The 15,244-nt window shown below is 44.3% G+C and overlaps 1 protein-coding gene across 16 annotated transcripts in view; it reads left to right on the plus strand.

The window, feature by feature from the left end:
• Nucleotides 1–15,244, plus strand: part of DYSF (dysferlin) — a 231,439-nt gene that overhangs the window by 195,230 nt on the left and 20,965 nt on the right. For all 16 annotated transcript variants that reach the window (XM_021924954.2, XM_021924952.2, XM_021924957.2 and 13 more), the window contains 5 exons: nt 6,126–6,254; nt 8,841–8,996; nt 10,517–10,608; nt 13,968–14,138; nt 14,838–14,980. In XM_021924954.2, the coding sequence (XP_021780646.2) occupies nt 6,126–6,254; nt 8,841–8,996; nt 10,517–10,608; nt 13,968–14,138; nt 14,838–14,980 (691 nt within the window). The remainder of the gene's footprint in view (nt 1–6,125; nt 6,255–8,840; nt 8,997–10,516; nt 10,609–13,967; nt 14,139–14,837; nt 14,981–15,244) is intronic.

Here is a 15,244-nt window from a genome sequence, read left to right on the forward strand (position 1 = left end):
CAGTAGGGACCCCATAAATACTATGCCTAAAGACAGAGAGGGCTAAGTATTATCAGAAGATATAAATGTATAATAATACTAGAACAGAAGCTGAGATCATTCCAGCTATCAGAAGAACTGTACACACGCACCACTCCCCTCCTCCCCACACACAGAAAGTGGACCATGCAAAGATTTAAAAAAAAAAAACCTATGAAATGAGGAAATGTGATATAAATACATTACATGACCATATAATTACACAATTAAAACCAAGACCAAACATATCTGTCTTGTCAATACATGTTACATCAGTCACTTACTAATTACAAAATGTAAATCAGATCTCAAAGCAAAGTCTAACTCTTAAATGAAAAGACTGATAAAGTTTGAAAATAAGATTAAGAAAATGTGTGCCAGGCAAATGCAAATGAAATGACAGCAGAAGTCATAATCTTAATATTAGATGAGAGGGTATTCAGGTTCCTAAAATTAAATGAGACAAAGGATGACACTTTATAACGCTAAATGGTATAATTCCAAGATATGACAGTTATGAGAATATCCATATGATAAATAATACAACATCAATACTTACAAAACACAACTTACAGGAGATATGAGAAGCAATAGAAACACAGTTTCTATTGGTAGGGGGAGATTTAATTCCCTTCTCTTAGTTCATGTCAGATCAAGGAGACAAAAATGTCAGAGGAGGCCAAGTGCGGTAGCTCAAGCCTGTAATCCCAGCACTTTGGGAGGCCGAAGTGGGTGGATCACTTGAGGTCAGGAGTTCGAGACCAACCTGGTCAACATAGCAAAACTCTGTCTCTACAGAAAATACAAAAATTAGTCAGGTGTGGTGGTGTGTGCCTGAAATCCCAGCTACTCAGGAGGCTAAGACAGGAGAATCGCTTGAACCCAGCAGGTGGAGGTTGCAGTGAGCCAAGATGGTGCCACTGCATTCCAGCCTGGGTGACAGAGCAAGACCCCATCTCAAAAAAAGAGGATGTAGAAGGCTTGGTGTGATTAGTAACCTGATTTAACCCAGTAGCCTGAAAATAAAGACTACACATGTGGCACTTTTACTACAATTGACCATGTAAGAGGCCATGAAAACTTATGCCAGAAGTGACAGAAAGCACCACAAGACAGCTTATTTTCTGATTGTAGTGCAATAAAATTTGAAATTTGTAACAAGATCAAAAGCCCAAAAGGCCTCTTCTACCTGGAAAATTAAAGAATAAAAAACCCTCTGTTTTAACAATTCTTGGGTGAAGGAGAAAATATTGACAGAAATCACAGGGAACATCTAGGAAACAGTGATAAAACACTACATATTAGAACTTAGTGGTTATAGTCAGAGCAGCATTCGGAGGAAATATGTGGCCTTAAGAAATTATGTTAATTACAAAAAAAGAAAACTAAGTGTCTAACTCTGGGATCAAATAATAAAGATAAAACTGTAATTACAGAATGCCAGGAAAATGAAAATGAAAATGTATCAAAACAAATGAGGCAATGCCAAGACATTAGTGAGCAGAGGCAATTTCATATGAGTAAATATTTTCATTATCTGGAAAAAGGGAGTAAATAAAGCTTCAATTCAAGAAGTTAGAATAATGATAATGAAAAGCCCTTAAAACAGCAGGACAAAAGAGAAAAAGGAAAAGCAGAAAAAATTAGAAAAGAGAAAATTGTAGAATTGAATTGAAAAAAAATCAAATAATTGGCACTTTGATTGGAATGAATCAACTAAAATAGATAAATCTTCAGCTAGTCTACTCTAGAGAAGTGTAGAAAACCGAGCCAAAATCCGTAATGAAAACAGGGACAGCCGGGCGCAGTGGCTCACGCCTGTAATCCCAGCACTTTGGGAGGCCGAGGCGGGGAGATCACGAGGTCAGGAGATCGAGACCATCCTGGCTAACACAGTGAAACCCCATCTCTACTAAAAATACAAAAAATTAGCCGGGCGTGGTGGCGGGCGTCTGTAGTCCCAGCTACTCGGGAGGCTGAGGCAGCAGAATGCCACTGACCCCCAGGGGGCAGGGCTGGCAGGGAGCAGAGATGGTGGCAATGAACCCCAACCGGGGGGAAAAAAAGCGAGACTCCGTAAAAAAAAAAAAAAAAAAAAAAAAAAGAAAACAGGGACATAACAACAGAGATAATTGGGAGTTAGGAATTTTAGAAAAATTCTAAGTTTATTTCTATGTTAATAGATTTGAAAATCTCCTTAAAATGAGATAATGTGAAGGAAAAGAGAAACAGAACTGTCTCAAGAAGCAGCAAGAAATATGAAAGAAACAGGAAAATTATCAAAGAATTACCTTCAAAGAGATAGCTGGAGCCAGGGAATTATAAAGTGAATTTCCTAAATTTTCAAAGGATTAATAATTCCTGTGCTATATATACTATTTCACAGCAGAGAAAATATTAAAATGTAGAAAACCTCGATTTTTATAGAGCTAGAATTACCTTGCCACCAAAATCTGGTAAAGTCCAGCCATATGTATAAGTATCATTTATGACATGAATATATATGAAAAATGTTAGAGAAATAATAGCAAATGAAATCTAACTAATATTAAAATAATGTCATGATAACTGAATTTTCTTCGTTCCAGGAATATAAAAAGTTCAACATTAGGAAATCATGAACAATATTAATCATATCAGTAGGTAACATTAGCAAAGATTATTTCAGTTGGTGCTGAAAAGCATTCAATAAAGTTTAATATCTATCGATGATTTATAAGATCAAGTAACATATTGGAAATCAGAGTTTCCTTAATGTTAAAAAGAACATCTCTCAAGCCAACAGCCAACATCCAACTTCATGACGTCAGAAGGATTTTTACTGTAGAAATTGAACTTGTATTTCTCACGAATGTTCCTAAGTGCATTTGTCTGGGGAGAGAGTCCATGACTTAATGACTGTAGATTATTGAAGCGCTCTGTGACTCAATATACATTAAGGTACTGAGTGAACACTAGGGCTGTCCTTTCACAAAGTCAAGACAAGACTCACCATGATCACGTTCATGTTGTCACTCACATTGGCCCGTATCTTCTCACCATTTCAATGTCAACAAAAAGAAACGGGTCATTCATTTTAGAAAGGAGAAGACAAAATTATCCCTGTGTGTGACTGACTTGCTTACCACCTGAAGAGAACCAACTGAAAAATTAGTAGGACCATCAGGAGAACCCAGTAGGATGGCAGCAACTATTTAGAAAATCTAGTGGAACAGGCTTCATGAGGAATAAACTCAACAATAAACACGTAGGCTCTGTATGAAGATGCCTATAAATAGTAAAAGTCTTACTATAAAAAGTAAGTTGAGAATCAGATCATGTTCCTGTATTAAAATGTTAATACTATAAAGATATCAATTCCCCTATTGAAAATTAGTTTTCAGTTTAATGCAAGCCTAACAAAAATTCCAAAGAAACATTTTGTTGAGAATGGAACTTAATGTTTTAAAATTTCATCTGGAGGAAAATCAGATAACGAAACAGGTTATGAAGGCACAGTGATTAAAACATGGTATTGGTGAAAAAATGCACAGATCAATAGAGCAGAGATCACAAACAAACAAAAGGAGGCGTGAGCATTTAGCGTATGACACAAGTCATGGGAAAGGGAGAAGTTTAAACAAATATGATGCTTAGATAATTGCCTAACCATTTAGCAAAAAATAAATTAAATTCTTGCCTCATGCTGGGTACCAAATTGAATTGAGTGTTGAATAATCTTGCTATGAAACATGGTAAGTATAATTTGAGAGGCAGACACTATAAAGAAAAAGATCTTTAGATGAGATGATCTAGAAATTTCTGGTATGGCTAAAAAACTATAAATATAAGCATGAGATAAACATAACCATAAATATGACATAAACACAAACATAAACATACCATAAATAAAAATATCATAAATATAACATAAACGTAACTGAAAGGCAAGTGACAGACTGGGACACATATTTGATAGACTGAAGTTTAATATTCTTTATATACCAAGAAGTCTCTCAAATCACCACAGAACAGAAAACAAACACCAACAGATGGAAAATGTACAAATGACAAGGATGAGCAGAAGAAATACAAATGACTGATAAACCCATGCAAGTTTCTCTATTATTATTATCTCTATTAAATAAATGCAATTTAAAAGTCAGCATACTATCTTCCATCTATCAAATTAACAAAGTTAAAAAAGGGTGAAAGTGTACTCTGATGGTGAAAGGCTGGGAGTGTGGGCACACTTGAACACTGTAGTTAGGAGTATATAAATCCATACAATTTTTCCAGAGAGCAATTTGTGCACATCAGAGGTCTTAAAATGTGCATGCTCCTTGTCAAGGAATTCTTTTCTAGGAGCTTATAATAAAGATGAATTTAAACAAGTGCAGAAAACACTTGGATAGGAGTTTTTAAAACTCCTCTACCCTATAAGTTGTTTTAAAAAATAATGTTGATGGCTGGGTCTGGTGGCTCATGCCGGGAATCCCTGTACTTTGGGAGGCCGAGGTGGGAGGATTGCTTGAGGCCGGGAGTTGGAGACCAGCCTAGGCAACAAAGGGAGACCCTGTCTCTGCAGAAAATAAAAATAATAATATTAAAAAACCGCAAAACTAAGTGTTCATTGTATCTAGTAATATGTTTATAAAATTGAGTATCATATTGCCATTAGGAAGGAAGAGTATTATAGAAGTATATATTTTGACCTTGTAAAGATTTTCATGGTACATCATAGGTTAAAAAACAAGTTACAGGCCAGGCACAGTGGCTCACACCTGTAATCCCAGCACTTTGGGAGGATGAAGTGGGAGGATTGCTTGAGTTCAGGAGTTTGAGACCAACCTGGGCCACATGGCCAGAACTCGTCTCTACAAAAATAAAATAAATAAAAAAAACATAGAAAAATTAACTCAGTGTGGTGGCATGCCTGTAATCCCAGCTACAGGAGGCTAATAGGGGAGGATCATTTGAGCCCAGGAGGTCGAGGCTGCAGTGAGCCATGATTGCGCCACTGCACTCCACCCTGGGTGACAGAGTGAGACTTCTCCCCTCACTTGTGCCCCCCATCCACAAGACAAGTTACAAGTTTGTATCTTGTGAGTCCATAATTTTGGTTAAAAAATTATATATATAAAGAAAATATTGAAGAGGACATATACCAAATGCTTATCAAATAACTAGTTATTTTTGAGAATCAGAATTTAAGACAATATTAATTTTTAAAAGTATTTGCTTATATTTTTCTAAATGTTGATAATGAACCTATATCACTTGCATAATTAAATATTTATTAGAAAAGATAGAACGTGACCTTCAAGGAAGAGACAGAATTTGAGCTGGGCCTAAATGAGAAATAATATTTAGAAAGATGATTTCAGATATGACCAATTTAGCATGTATATTAACCTGTTTAACGTTACTCTTTATTAGATACATTTTATCAGCATAATAAAAAACAGCTTGCTTCTTTATTAAATCCTAAGCAATTCTAAAACATTGATTGAACAAATAATAATCATTGGCTGTTTGAGAAGAGTCAAGTAAATCATTTGAGCTAACAAGTTTAAAGTGATGCTCCAAAGATACCCTTGGATTGATATTTGATACCGTTGTCATTGGATATCCTGTATGTGAACATTTTTGCTTGAAATGCTGACCTATTAATTTTCCAGACATCTGTCACAGTCTTCAAATAAAACGTCAGTCCACTCTTTGCTCATTCATAATCTTGTTCTTTTAAAAAATGTACTGCCCATGTCTCTGATGACTCTCAAGTTCTTAGAATATTTGATTAACCAGAAAACCCTATTCCCTAATGGAGCTGAACAAATATCTTCCCTTTTGCTCCCTTTCCCTGGAATTTTCTGTCCGTCTCCTCCTCTGTTCCTTCCTGGCTCCCTCTGTGACCTCTCCACCTCTCCAACCCTGCCCTCTTCCTTGCCTTCATTCCTTTATTTTGTTTTTGGTCACTTTCCCTTCTTTTCTTCTTCTCTCTTCCTTCTCTCTCTTTGTTCACTCTCATACTGTCATGTTTCCCCTCCTTCTCTTGTTTCCTCTTCCTTTGCTGTTCTACTTTCTTTCTGTCTCTTTTCCACTCTTCTAATCCCCATGCATGACAGGTCTATGACACACAGCTGGAGAATGTGGAGGCCTTTGAGGGCCTGTCTGACTTTTGTAACACCTTCAAGTTGTACCGGGGCAAGACGCAGGAGGAGACAGAAGATCCATCTGTCATTGGCGAATTTAAGGTAAATCCTCAAGGACATGTCCCTAACCCAGGTGGGCCTAAGACTATGGTGTTGGAGCAATAAGTGAAGGGGAGGGGTCATACCTGCAGTGATGACCCTGGTGCTGATAATGGTGACCACGTGGGTAATGGAGGTGGTGATGGTGGTGCCGTTGATGCAGAATCTGACTGTGGTGATGGGATGGTGTTGGGCTTGGTGACCTCAGTGGTGGTGACTCTGGTAGAGATGAGAGTGGTGGTCATGATGGTGATTGTGTCGGTGACAATTGTATTTGTTTTTAGTCTGTTTTCATGCTGCTGATAAAGACATACCCAAGACTGGGAAGAAAAAGAGGTTTAATTGAACTTAGAGTTCCACATGGCTGGCAAGGCCTCAGAATCATGGCGGGAGGTGCAAGGCAGTTCCTATATGGCGGCAGCAAGAGAAAATGAGGAAGAAGCAAAAGCAGAATCCCCTGATAAACCCATCAGATCTTGTGAGACGTATTCACCATCATGAGAATGGCATGGGAAAGACTGGCCCCCATGATTCAATTACCTCCTTCTGGATCCCTCCCACAACACGTGGGATCTGGGAGATACAATTCAAGTTGAGGTTTGGGTGGGGACGCAGCCAAACCATATCATTCTACCCCTGGTCCCTCCAAATCTCATGTTCTCACATTTTAAAACCAATTATGCCTTCCTAAGAGTCCCCTAAAGTTAACTCATTTCAGCATTAACCCAAAAGTCCACAGTCCAAAGTCTCATCTGAGACAAGGCAAGTCCCTTCCACCTATGAGCCTGTAATATCAAAAGTAAGCTAGTTACTTCATAGATACAGTGGGGGTGAAGGTATTGGGTAAATACAGCCATTCCAAATGGGAGAAATTGGCCCAAACCAAAAGGTTATAGGGTCCATGCAAGTCCAAAATCCAGCGGGACAGTCAAATTTTAAAGCTCCAAAATGATCTCCTTTGACTCCAGGTCTCACATCTAGGTCATGCTGATGCAAAAGGTAAGTTCCCATGGTCTTGGGCAGCTCTGCCCCCGTGGCTTTGCAGGGTACAGCCTCCCTTCTGGCTACTTTCATGGGCTGGTGTTGAGTGTCTGAGGCTTTTCCAGGTTCACGGTACAAGCTGTTGGTGGATGTACCATTCTAGGGTCTGGAGGAAGGTGGCCCTCTTCTCACAGCTCTATTAGGCAGTGCCCCAGATACGGGGCATCAGAGCCCCCACATTTCCCTTCTGCATTGTGCTAGCAGAGGTTCTCCATAAGGGCCCCACCCCTGCAGCAAACTTTTGCCTGGGCATCCAGGTGTTTCCATACATCTTCTGAAATCTGGGCGGAGGTTCCCAAACCTCAACTCTTGACTTTCATGCACTCACAGGCTCAATACCATGTGGAAGCTGCCAAGGCTTGGGGATTCCACCCTCTGAAGGCACAGCCCAAGCTGTACATTGGCCCCTTTCAGCAGCTGGGACACAGGGCACCAAGTCCCTAGGCTGCACATAGCATGGGGACCCTGGGCCTGGCCCACAAAACCACTTTTTCCTCCTGGGCCTCTGGGCCTGTGATGGGAGGGGCTGCTGTGAAGATCTCTGACGTGGCCTGGAGACATTTTCCCCATGGTCTTGAGGATTAACATTAGGCTCCTTGCTACTTGTGCAAATTTCTGCAACTGGCTTGAATTTCTTCTTAAGAAAATGGGTTTTTCTTTTCTGGTACATCATCAGGCTGCAAATTTTCTGAACTTTTATGCTCTGTTTTCCTTTTAAAACAGAATACTTTTAACAGCACCTAAGTCAACTTTTGAATGCTTTGCTGCTTAGAAATTTCTTCTGCCAGATACCCTAAATCATCTCTCCCCAGTTCAAAGTTCCACAAATTTCTAGGGCAGGGGCAAAATGCCACCAGTCTCTTTGCTAAAACATAACAAGAGTCACTTTTGCTCCAGCTCCCAACAAGTTCCCCATCCCTATCTGAGACCACCTCAGCCTGGATTTTATTGTCCATATTGCTAGCAGCATTTTGGGCAAAGCCATTCAACAAGTCTCTAGGAAGTTACATAGTTTCCTACATTTTGCATCTTCTTCTGAGCCCTCTAAACTGTTCCAGCCTCTGCCTGTTAGCCAGTTCCAAAGTCGCTTCCACATTTTTGGGTATCTTTTCAGCAACACCCCACTCCTGGTACCAATTTACTATATTAGTCTGTTTTCACACTGCTGTTGAAGACATACCCAAGACTGGGAAGAAAAAGAGGTTTAATTGAACTTACAGTTAATTAAAGTTCCACATGGCTGGCAAGGCCTCAGAATCATGGCAAGAGGTGAAAGGCAGTTCTTACATGGTGGTGGCAAGAGAAAATGAGGAGGAAGCAAAAGCGGAAACACCTGATAAACCCATCAGATCCCATGAGACTTATTCACTATCACAAGAATAGCATGGGAAAGACTGGCCCCATGATTCAATTACCTCCTTCTGGGTCCCTCCCACAACATGTGGGAATTCTGGGATATACAATTCAAGTTGAGATTTGGGTGGGGACACAGCCGAACCATATCAACGATGATGATAAAAATGAAAATTCCCCCTTTCTTCTTTTCAGGGCCTCTTCAAAATTTATCCCCTCCCAGAAGACCCAGCCATCCCCATGCCCCCAAGACAGTTCCACCAGCTGGCTGCGCAGGGACCCCAGGAGTGCTTGGTCCGTATCTACATTGTCCGAGCATTTGGCCTGCAGCCCAAGGACCCCAATGGGAAGGTAACTCTCCTAGAGCCCTCACTTCCCCCAGAGTAGCAGGCTCAGGTACAAGTGGCCTGTAGAACCTGGACACAAACTCTGCCTCAGGAAGTCCATAGTAGGTTGGGAAACAGACAAACACACAAAACCGAGAGGTGCCTGGATGGAGTTGTGTTAAGGACCAAGTGCTCTAGAAGGTCAGGGAAGGCCAATGTCAGTACAGAACTTTGGGAAAATGGGGAAGGCTTCCTGGAAGGAATAGGACTCTTAGGATAGATGAGATTTTGATAGGCTGGGAGGGAGAAGAAAATAGTGTTTTAAGAGGGGCCAAAAGCATAGACAAAGATTTGAAAGAAAATTGCTTAATGTGTGTCTAGAACAAGAATAAAGCATAAAGATAAGTAAGACTGAAGGTATAGGTTGAGACTTTCAATGGTGAATGGAGAGGAGTGATAGGGGAGAGGAACAGGCTTAGTGACTGCTCTGCCTAGTCATGGCGGAGCCCCAGGCAAAAGGGAATGCTGGTAACACTCACCCTGTCTTTATTTAAATTTTTGATATTTTGTTCATCACAGACTATTGACATTGATTTTAATTTTTAAAATATTTCATTAAAATATTGTTTATCTTGATAACTATTTTGGCACCTCCTTACATTTTGTGCCCAAGGTAAGTGCCTGAGCTGTCTGCCCCTAGTCATTGCTTGAGATGGAGAGGGGATATTTGAAGGAGGAAAGGAGTCTGGAGTTATGGGGAGATGGCAGGGGTGGGAGGCAGAGTAATGTTGGGAAGAGAAAGAAAGAGGAAAGAAGAGAGGCAGGGGTGGGGCCTGATTTGCCTTTAGAGGCATGAGGCTAGGGTCCCCTCTTGTCTCCTGAGGCAGGTTTAGGCCTAGCCTGTGTCCTTCAGGTGGCGGGTAGAGGCCTGTTTTCCCACCCTGTAGCCCCACCTTTCAAGGGGCAGAATGGAGCAGTTCTCAGCGTAGGCACCACTGATGGCCTCCAATGTGTGGTCATGGCTGGCGGGTTGGTTTATATGCTTGAAGCCTTCTTGATGCCAGACTAACCCTGGGTAATCTGCAGCCCCAACTGCTGGGCCACTGGCTGAGGGGTGCTGCTGCTTCCAAGAAGCATGGGGGGAGACCTCCCTGGGCTAGCCTAGGCTGACATAGGCTAACCGCCCCTCTCCCTTTCCACATACTTAAACAGAGGTCACAGAGAGCTCTCTTGTCGTGTGTGTAATGCATGCAGACTGTTGTGTTTCTGATAAGGGCCCGGCCTCTCCCAATGGAGCAGTAGATTGGGAGTGTGAAGGACTCAGGTGCCCCATTCCCACGGCTGGAGCCAAGGCCAGAAGCCCATATCAGGGGCCAAGTGGAGTGGTGTGGTATGTGGGAGGGGGCCCTGTCCTGGCAGGACACAGCCCACATCTCAACTTCCTGATGGCTGCTCCCTCATCCCATCCAGAGGCAAGGCACTCACGAAGCCCTAAAGACAGGTTGGGGAAATGATTTCACAGAAGTGTTTTGTCTCCTCCTCCAGTGTGATCCTTACATCAAGATCTCCATAGGGAAGAAATCAGTGAGTGACCAGGATAACTACATCCCCTGCACGTTGGAGCCTGTGTTTGGAAAGTAAATTGGGGCATCTTGGGTCTTGGGGTGGAGGAGCAAGACAAAATAACCCACAGTCTAGTAGGGGAGATATGACTGGCACTGTGAAGTCCCTATCTCCTGGGGCAAAACTGTATTCCTTAAATCTTTCATGTCTGTGGGGGCATAGCGTCAGCTAGCCCTTCTTCAGCTGCCAAAGACTTGATCCCAGCAGAAGCTCCTAGTTAAACACTAAACAATTACCTCTAAGATCAGAAATCTACATGGCTTGAGCTCAGGAGTTTGAGACCAGTCTGGACAACATAGCAAGACCCCATCTCTACAAAAAATAAAAAACTTAGCCAGGCATGGTAGTGCATGCCTGTGGTTCCAGATACTTGGGAGGCTGAGGTGGGAGGATCCCTTGAGCCTATGAGTTTGAGCTTATAGTGATCTGTGATCAAACTACTGCACTCCAGCCTGGGTGACAGAGCAAAACCCTGTCTCAAAAAAAAAAGTAGAAATCTGTATGTAAACTCAGAAGATGCATTTGCTAATTCTTTTTTTTTTTTTTAAAGATAAACTTATGCTTTGGAATAATTTTAGATTTACTAAACAGTTACAGAAATAGTGCATAATTTCCACATACCCCTTACTCAATTTCCCCCACTGGTAACATCTTACCTAACCATGGGACATTTGTCAAAATGAAGAAATCATCATTGGTGCATTACGATTAACCAAACTCTAGACTTTTTCAAAAGATTTAGTCAGTTTTCCTACTAATACCCTTTTACTAATGTCTCAGGACCCATCTGTTATACAACATTGCATTTAGTAATTAATTCTCTGTAAGTGTCCCACATATGTCTGTAGCAAGAGCTAGGGAAGAATGTAGACCCAAGATAGTCAAATGATTCCTGAAATCTAAGAATAAGGAAAGGAAAAATGAATGCCTATTGCATGGGAGTATTTCCTAGGCATCCTGAATTGCTATTTGGATGTGAGCTTGTTTAGGCCAGAGAGGGGAGGATGCAGAGGGAGGGTGGCAGCTATTTCTCTTGCACCTGCAGGAGAAGACACCTACTGTTCTGATGTTATCAAGTCACATATGGTACTTATAAACTGGGGTCTGTTGAGTTAGTTGTGGTCACACACCCTGCAGTGAGGACCCAGTCTCCTTGGGGAAATGCAGCTTTTGAAGGTGAACCAGCCCTGGCCAGTGATGAGCCTCCACCAAGCGGGGATTGGAGGGAAGTGGTAGGTGGGAGAGAGGAACTCCGTATGAGTTCCAGGAGCTGACAAGCTCCAGGGGTTGGCGCCAGGCCTCAGGCTAATGCTCATGGGGCAGTGGGCAGGGCCTGTTCCACAGTGGGTAGGGGCATGTCAGGGTTCAGGGGAGATAGGGGAGCCAGTGCAGGAACACACCCCTCCCATGCCTGTTTTCCCATCTCCCACCAATCCTGGGCAAGCTGGTCTGCCTGATGCTTCAAGCCTCCTTCAGATCACAACGGAAACCCTTCCATTCTATAACCCATGTGTCAGACAAACACAACGCACGAGGTGGAATCAAAGCACAACTTGGTTTTTGTCAGCATGGATTCCATGGCGTTACCTTCTCCTTTCCCCTGTGGAAACTGACAGGCAGGTGACTTTTCTGCTCACACAGCCCAGCCACTTTAACTCACGAACCCACAGTCTCAGGCCATTACCCACTGCCCGTTTCTATGGAATCCCGAGTTCCCTGATGGCTCCAGGAGTGTGTCCCCACTTTGGGTGCAGCCAGGTGGCATGTGTGTGTAAAAAGCGTGGTGCATGTGTGGCATGGATGTGTGTATGTGTGGCATATGTGCATGCGCTGCAGGTGTGTCTGTGTCCCGCGGTATGCGGGTATATGTGCATGTGTATATATGTGCATGTGTAAGGTGTTCAGGTAGGTCTGTAGGTTCAGGGCGTGGTATTGCATTGTGTGTATGTGTATGTGTCTCTGTGTCCATGTGTCCCATATGTAGGTATCGTGATAATGCATTAACGCGCAGGCGGTGATGCAAAGATTCAGGCATATGTGCGCCGCAGAAGGCATCGCATTCAGGCAGGTGGCATGCGGGCGTCCATGCGTACGCATTTATGCGACATGCAGACCCAGTGCATGCAGGCGCATTGCAAGGCAGTAACCGGCGGAACGGCATGTGATATTGCGGTATTGCAGACATTCAGGAGGTGACAGCATTACGCACGTGACTCCAGGTAAACCGCGTCCACGGTCCATTACGTGCGTGATGCGCATACGTGCACGTGCGCACGCGGCACGTGCAGCACTGCAGGCAGGCAGGTGGCGGATGATAATCCCGTCCTCCCTTCCTGCTCTGGCTGGCCTCTGTGGTTCTGACTCCTGCAGTGTCTGGGCTAGGGAGAGGGCCCTTCTCATGTGCCCACCACTGCTGTCTTCCGGATACTCTCTGAACCACAGATGTTGAAAGCCGACTTACTTTCCTGTGCGTGCTTTCCAGAGGTTCCCCAGAGAGCCCCCCGTGAGCCCTCCCACTGCACTTTCTAGACATGGCAGATGCTGCGTCCCTTTAGCTGCTGTCCCCGGCCTCTGGTTCTCAGATGCTCTACTCCACAATCTCTTGCTGCTCCAACCCTTTGGGGGTCCACAGGGCAGGATTCAGAGAAGTTCCAGTCTGGCCTCATAGTGGCCTCTTCTCCTCCCAGGAAATCCTTGCGTTCCTTGCCCAGGCATGGACCAGAGTGCACCTCCTCCAAATGCGGCCCTTGCCCTCCTTCTCCGTGCCACAAGTTGCTTACGTTTCCCTGAGCATGCACCAGGTGCCAGGCTTGTGTCTCCAACCTGCAGGGAGTTCATTTTAGGGGGAGAAGGGAGAATGCCTCTGCCTTTGATGCCCATGGTAGATGGGGGTCTCAGATACAGCAAGAGCTCTCGCCAAAGAAATCTTTTCACCAATTCTCCCTCATCCCATCCCAGAAGCGGGTGTGAAGAGTCCAAAAAGCAGGCCCCAGGCTGTGTCATCGGCAAATTCCAAAGCTCTGGCCCCTGGCTCTGGAGTTTCACATCTCTTGCATCTGTTGTTTCCTGGTGTCATGGTCAAAGCTTCAGTTTTAATGTGCATTTCCAATTCATTATTTTGGTCTGTGTTCCATCAGGCAGGCACCTGCCTTATGCCCAGCACAGTTTATTTGGGAAAGTCCTGTCCCCCCTCTCCCTACACACACACTCAGACAGGCCCAGTACAGCAGTGCTGTGGGTAGTTGTGCCTGTAAGAGCTATAGGGGGCCCAAGGAAGGAAGGCTCCCTGGGGTAGTTCCAAGCGCTTGACCTGCCCTGCCTCTCCCTTGGGTGCCCCATGTTGGGTGACATTGGGAATCTGCCTCTCCTGCAGGATGTTTGAGCTGACCTGCACTCTGCCTCTGGAGAAGGACCTGAAGGTCACTCTCTACGACTATGACCTCCTCTCCAAGGATGAAAAGATTGGTGAGACGGTCATCGACCTGGAGAACAGGCTGCTGTCCAAGTTTGCGGCTCGCTGTGGACTCCCGCAGACCTACTGTGTGTACGTGGATGGGGGCTGGCTGCTTCTCTGACAACACAGCACCCCTGTCTACTGAGCACTTACTGTGTGCCAGCCCTGGGCTCAGCACTTCCTAGGCATCCTCTCACTGAGTCCAATAGGAGTCCCATCCCCACTCCACAGATGAAGAAACTGAGGCCCAGAGATGTTATTGCTTCTAAGTGGTGGAATTAGGATTTGAACCAAGAACCTGGCTCATCACATTGTTATAATCCAGTCATCTGTAATGCACACAGAAGGCCTAGAGAGGGCTAGGCACCTGGAAAGGAAGAGAGGGAAGGAAGGCAGGAAAGAAGCAGAGGAGACAGATGGGAGGACACGTGTGCTGCAGCTGGGCCCAAAGGGGAATTTTGTGATGTTTTATGTCAGGGGAACGCATGTGAGGACAGCACCTCTCTTCCCACCATCTCGAGTCTTGTCTGGGTCTGATCCTCTAACTCTGGAAATTGAAAATATTTAAGTTGCAATTCCATACTTAAACGAGTCCTTTTCTCTCTGAGTCTCCATTTCTCCATCTGTAAAATGGGATACCCCATCATGGTGAGCGATCAGATGGGACACCCACTGTAAAAGCAAGGGCTGGGCAATGCTGTGCATGGGGGTACACTGGTCCCTGCATGCCCCTCTGCCCTCATGAGTGTCCTTGAAGCATCTCATCTAAGTCTTGTGCTTGGTCCTCAGCTCTGGACCGAACCAGTGGCGGGACCAGCTCCGCCCCTCCCAGCTCCTCCACCTCTTCTGCCAGCAGCGCAGAGTCAAGGCGCCTGTGTACCGGACAGACCGTGTGATGTTTCAAGATAAAGAATACTCCATTGAAGAAATAGGTGAGCTGCCACATGACCCCAAACCATGGTGGGTTCTCGCTGTATCCCTTCCTCTCTCATCAGACCCTCTGCTACCATAAAGGACCCAAGCGGACATAACCCATATCAGCAGACTATGGGCATGGGTCTCGCCAGGGCAGCACAGATGGGCTCCACTTGCACTTGGTACTTTGAGCACCAGTACTGACCTGTGATGCCGCTGTGAAAAGTAGAGGTCAGGGCACGGTCAGGGTCAGAGTGCAGTCCAAGGCCCGGTTGGGGCCC

The sequence above is a fragment of the Papio anubis genome, chromosome 14 (assembly GCF_008728515.1).
Source record: "Papio anubis isolate 15944 chromosome 14, Panubis1.0, whole genome shotgun sequence".
NCBI classification, from domain to species: domain Eukaryota; kingdom Metazoa; phylum Chordata; class Mammalia; order Primates; family Cercopithecidae; genus Papio; species Papio anubis.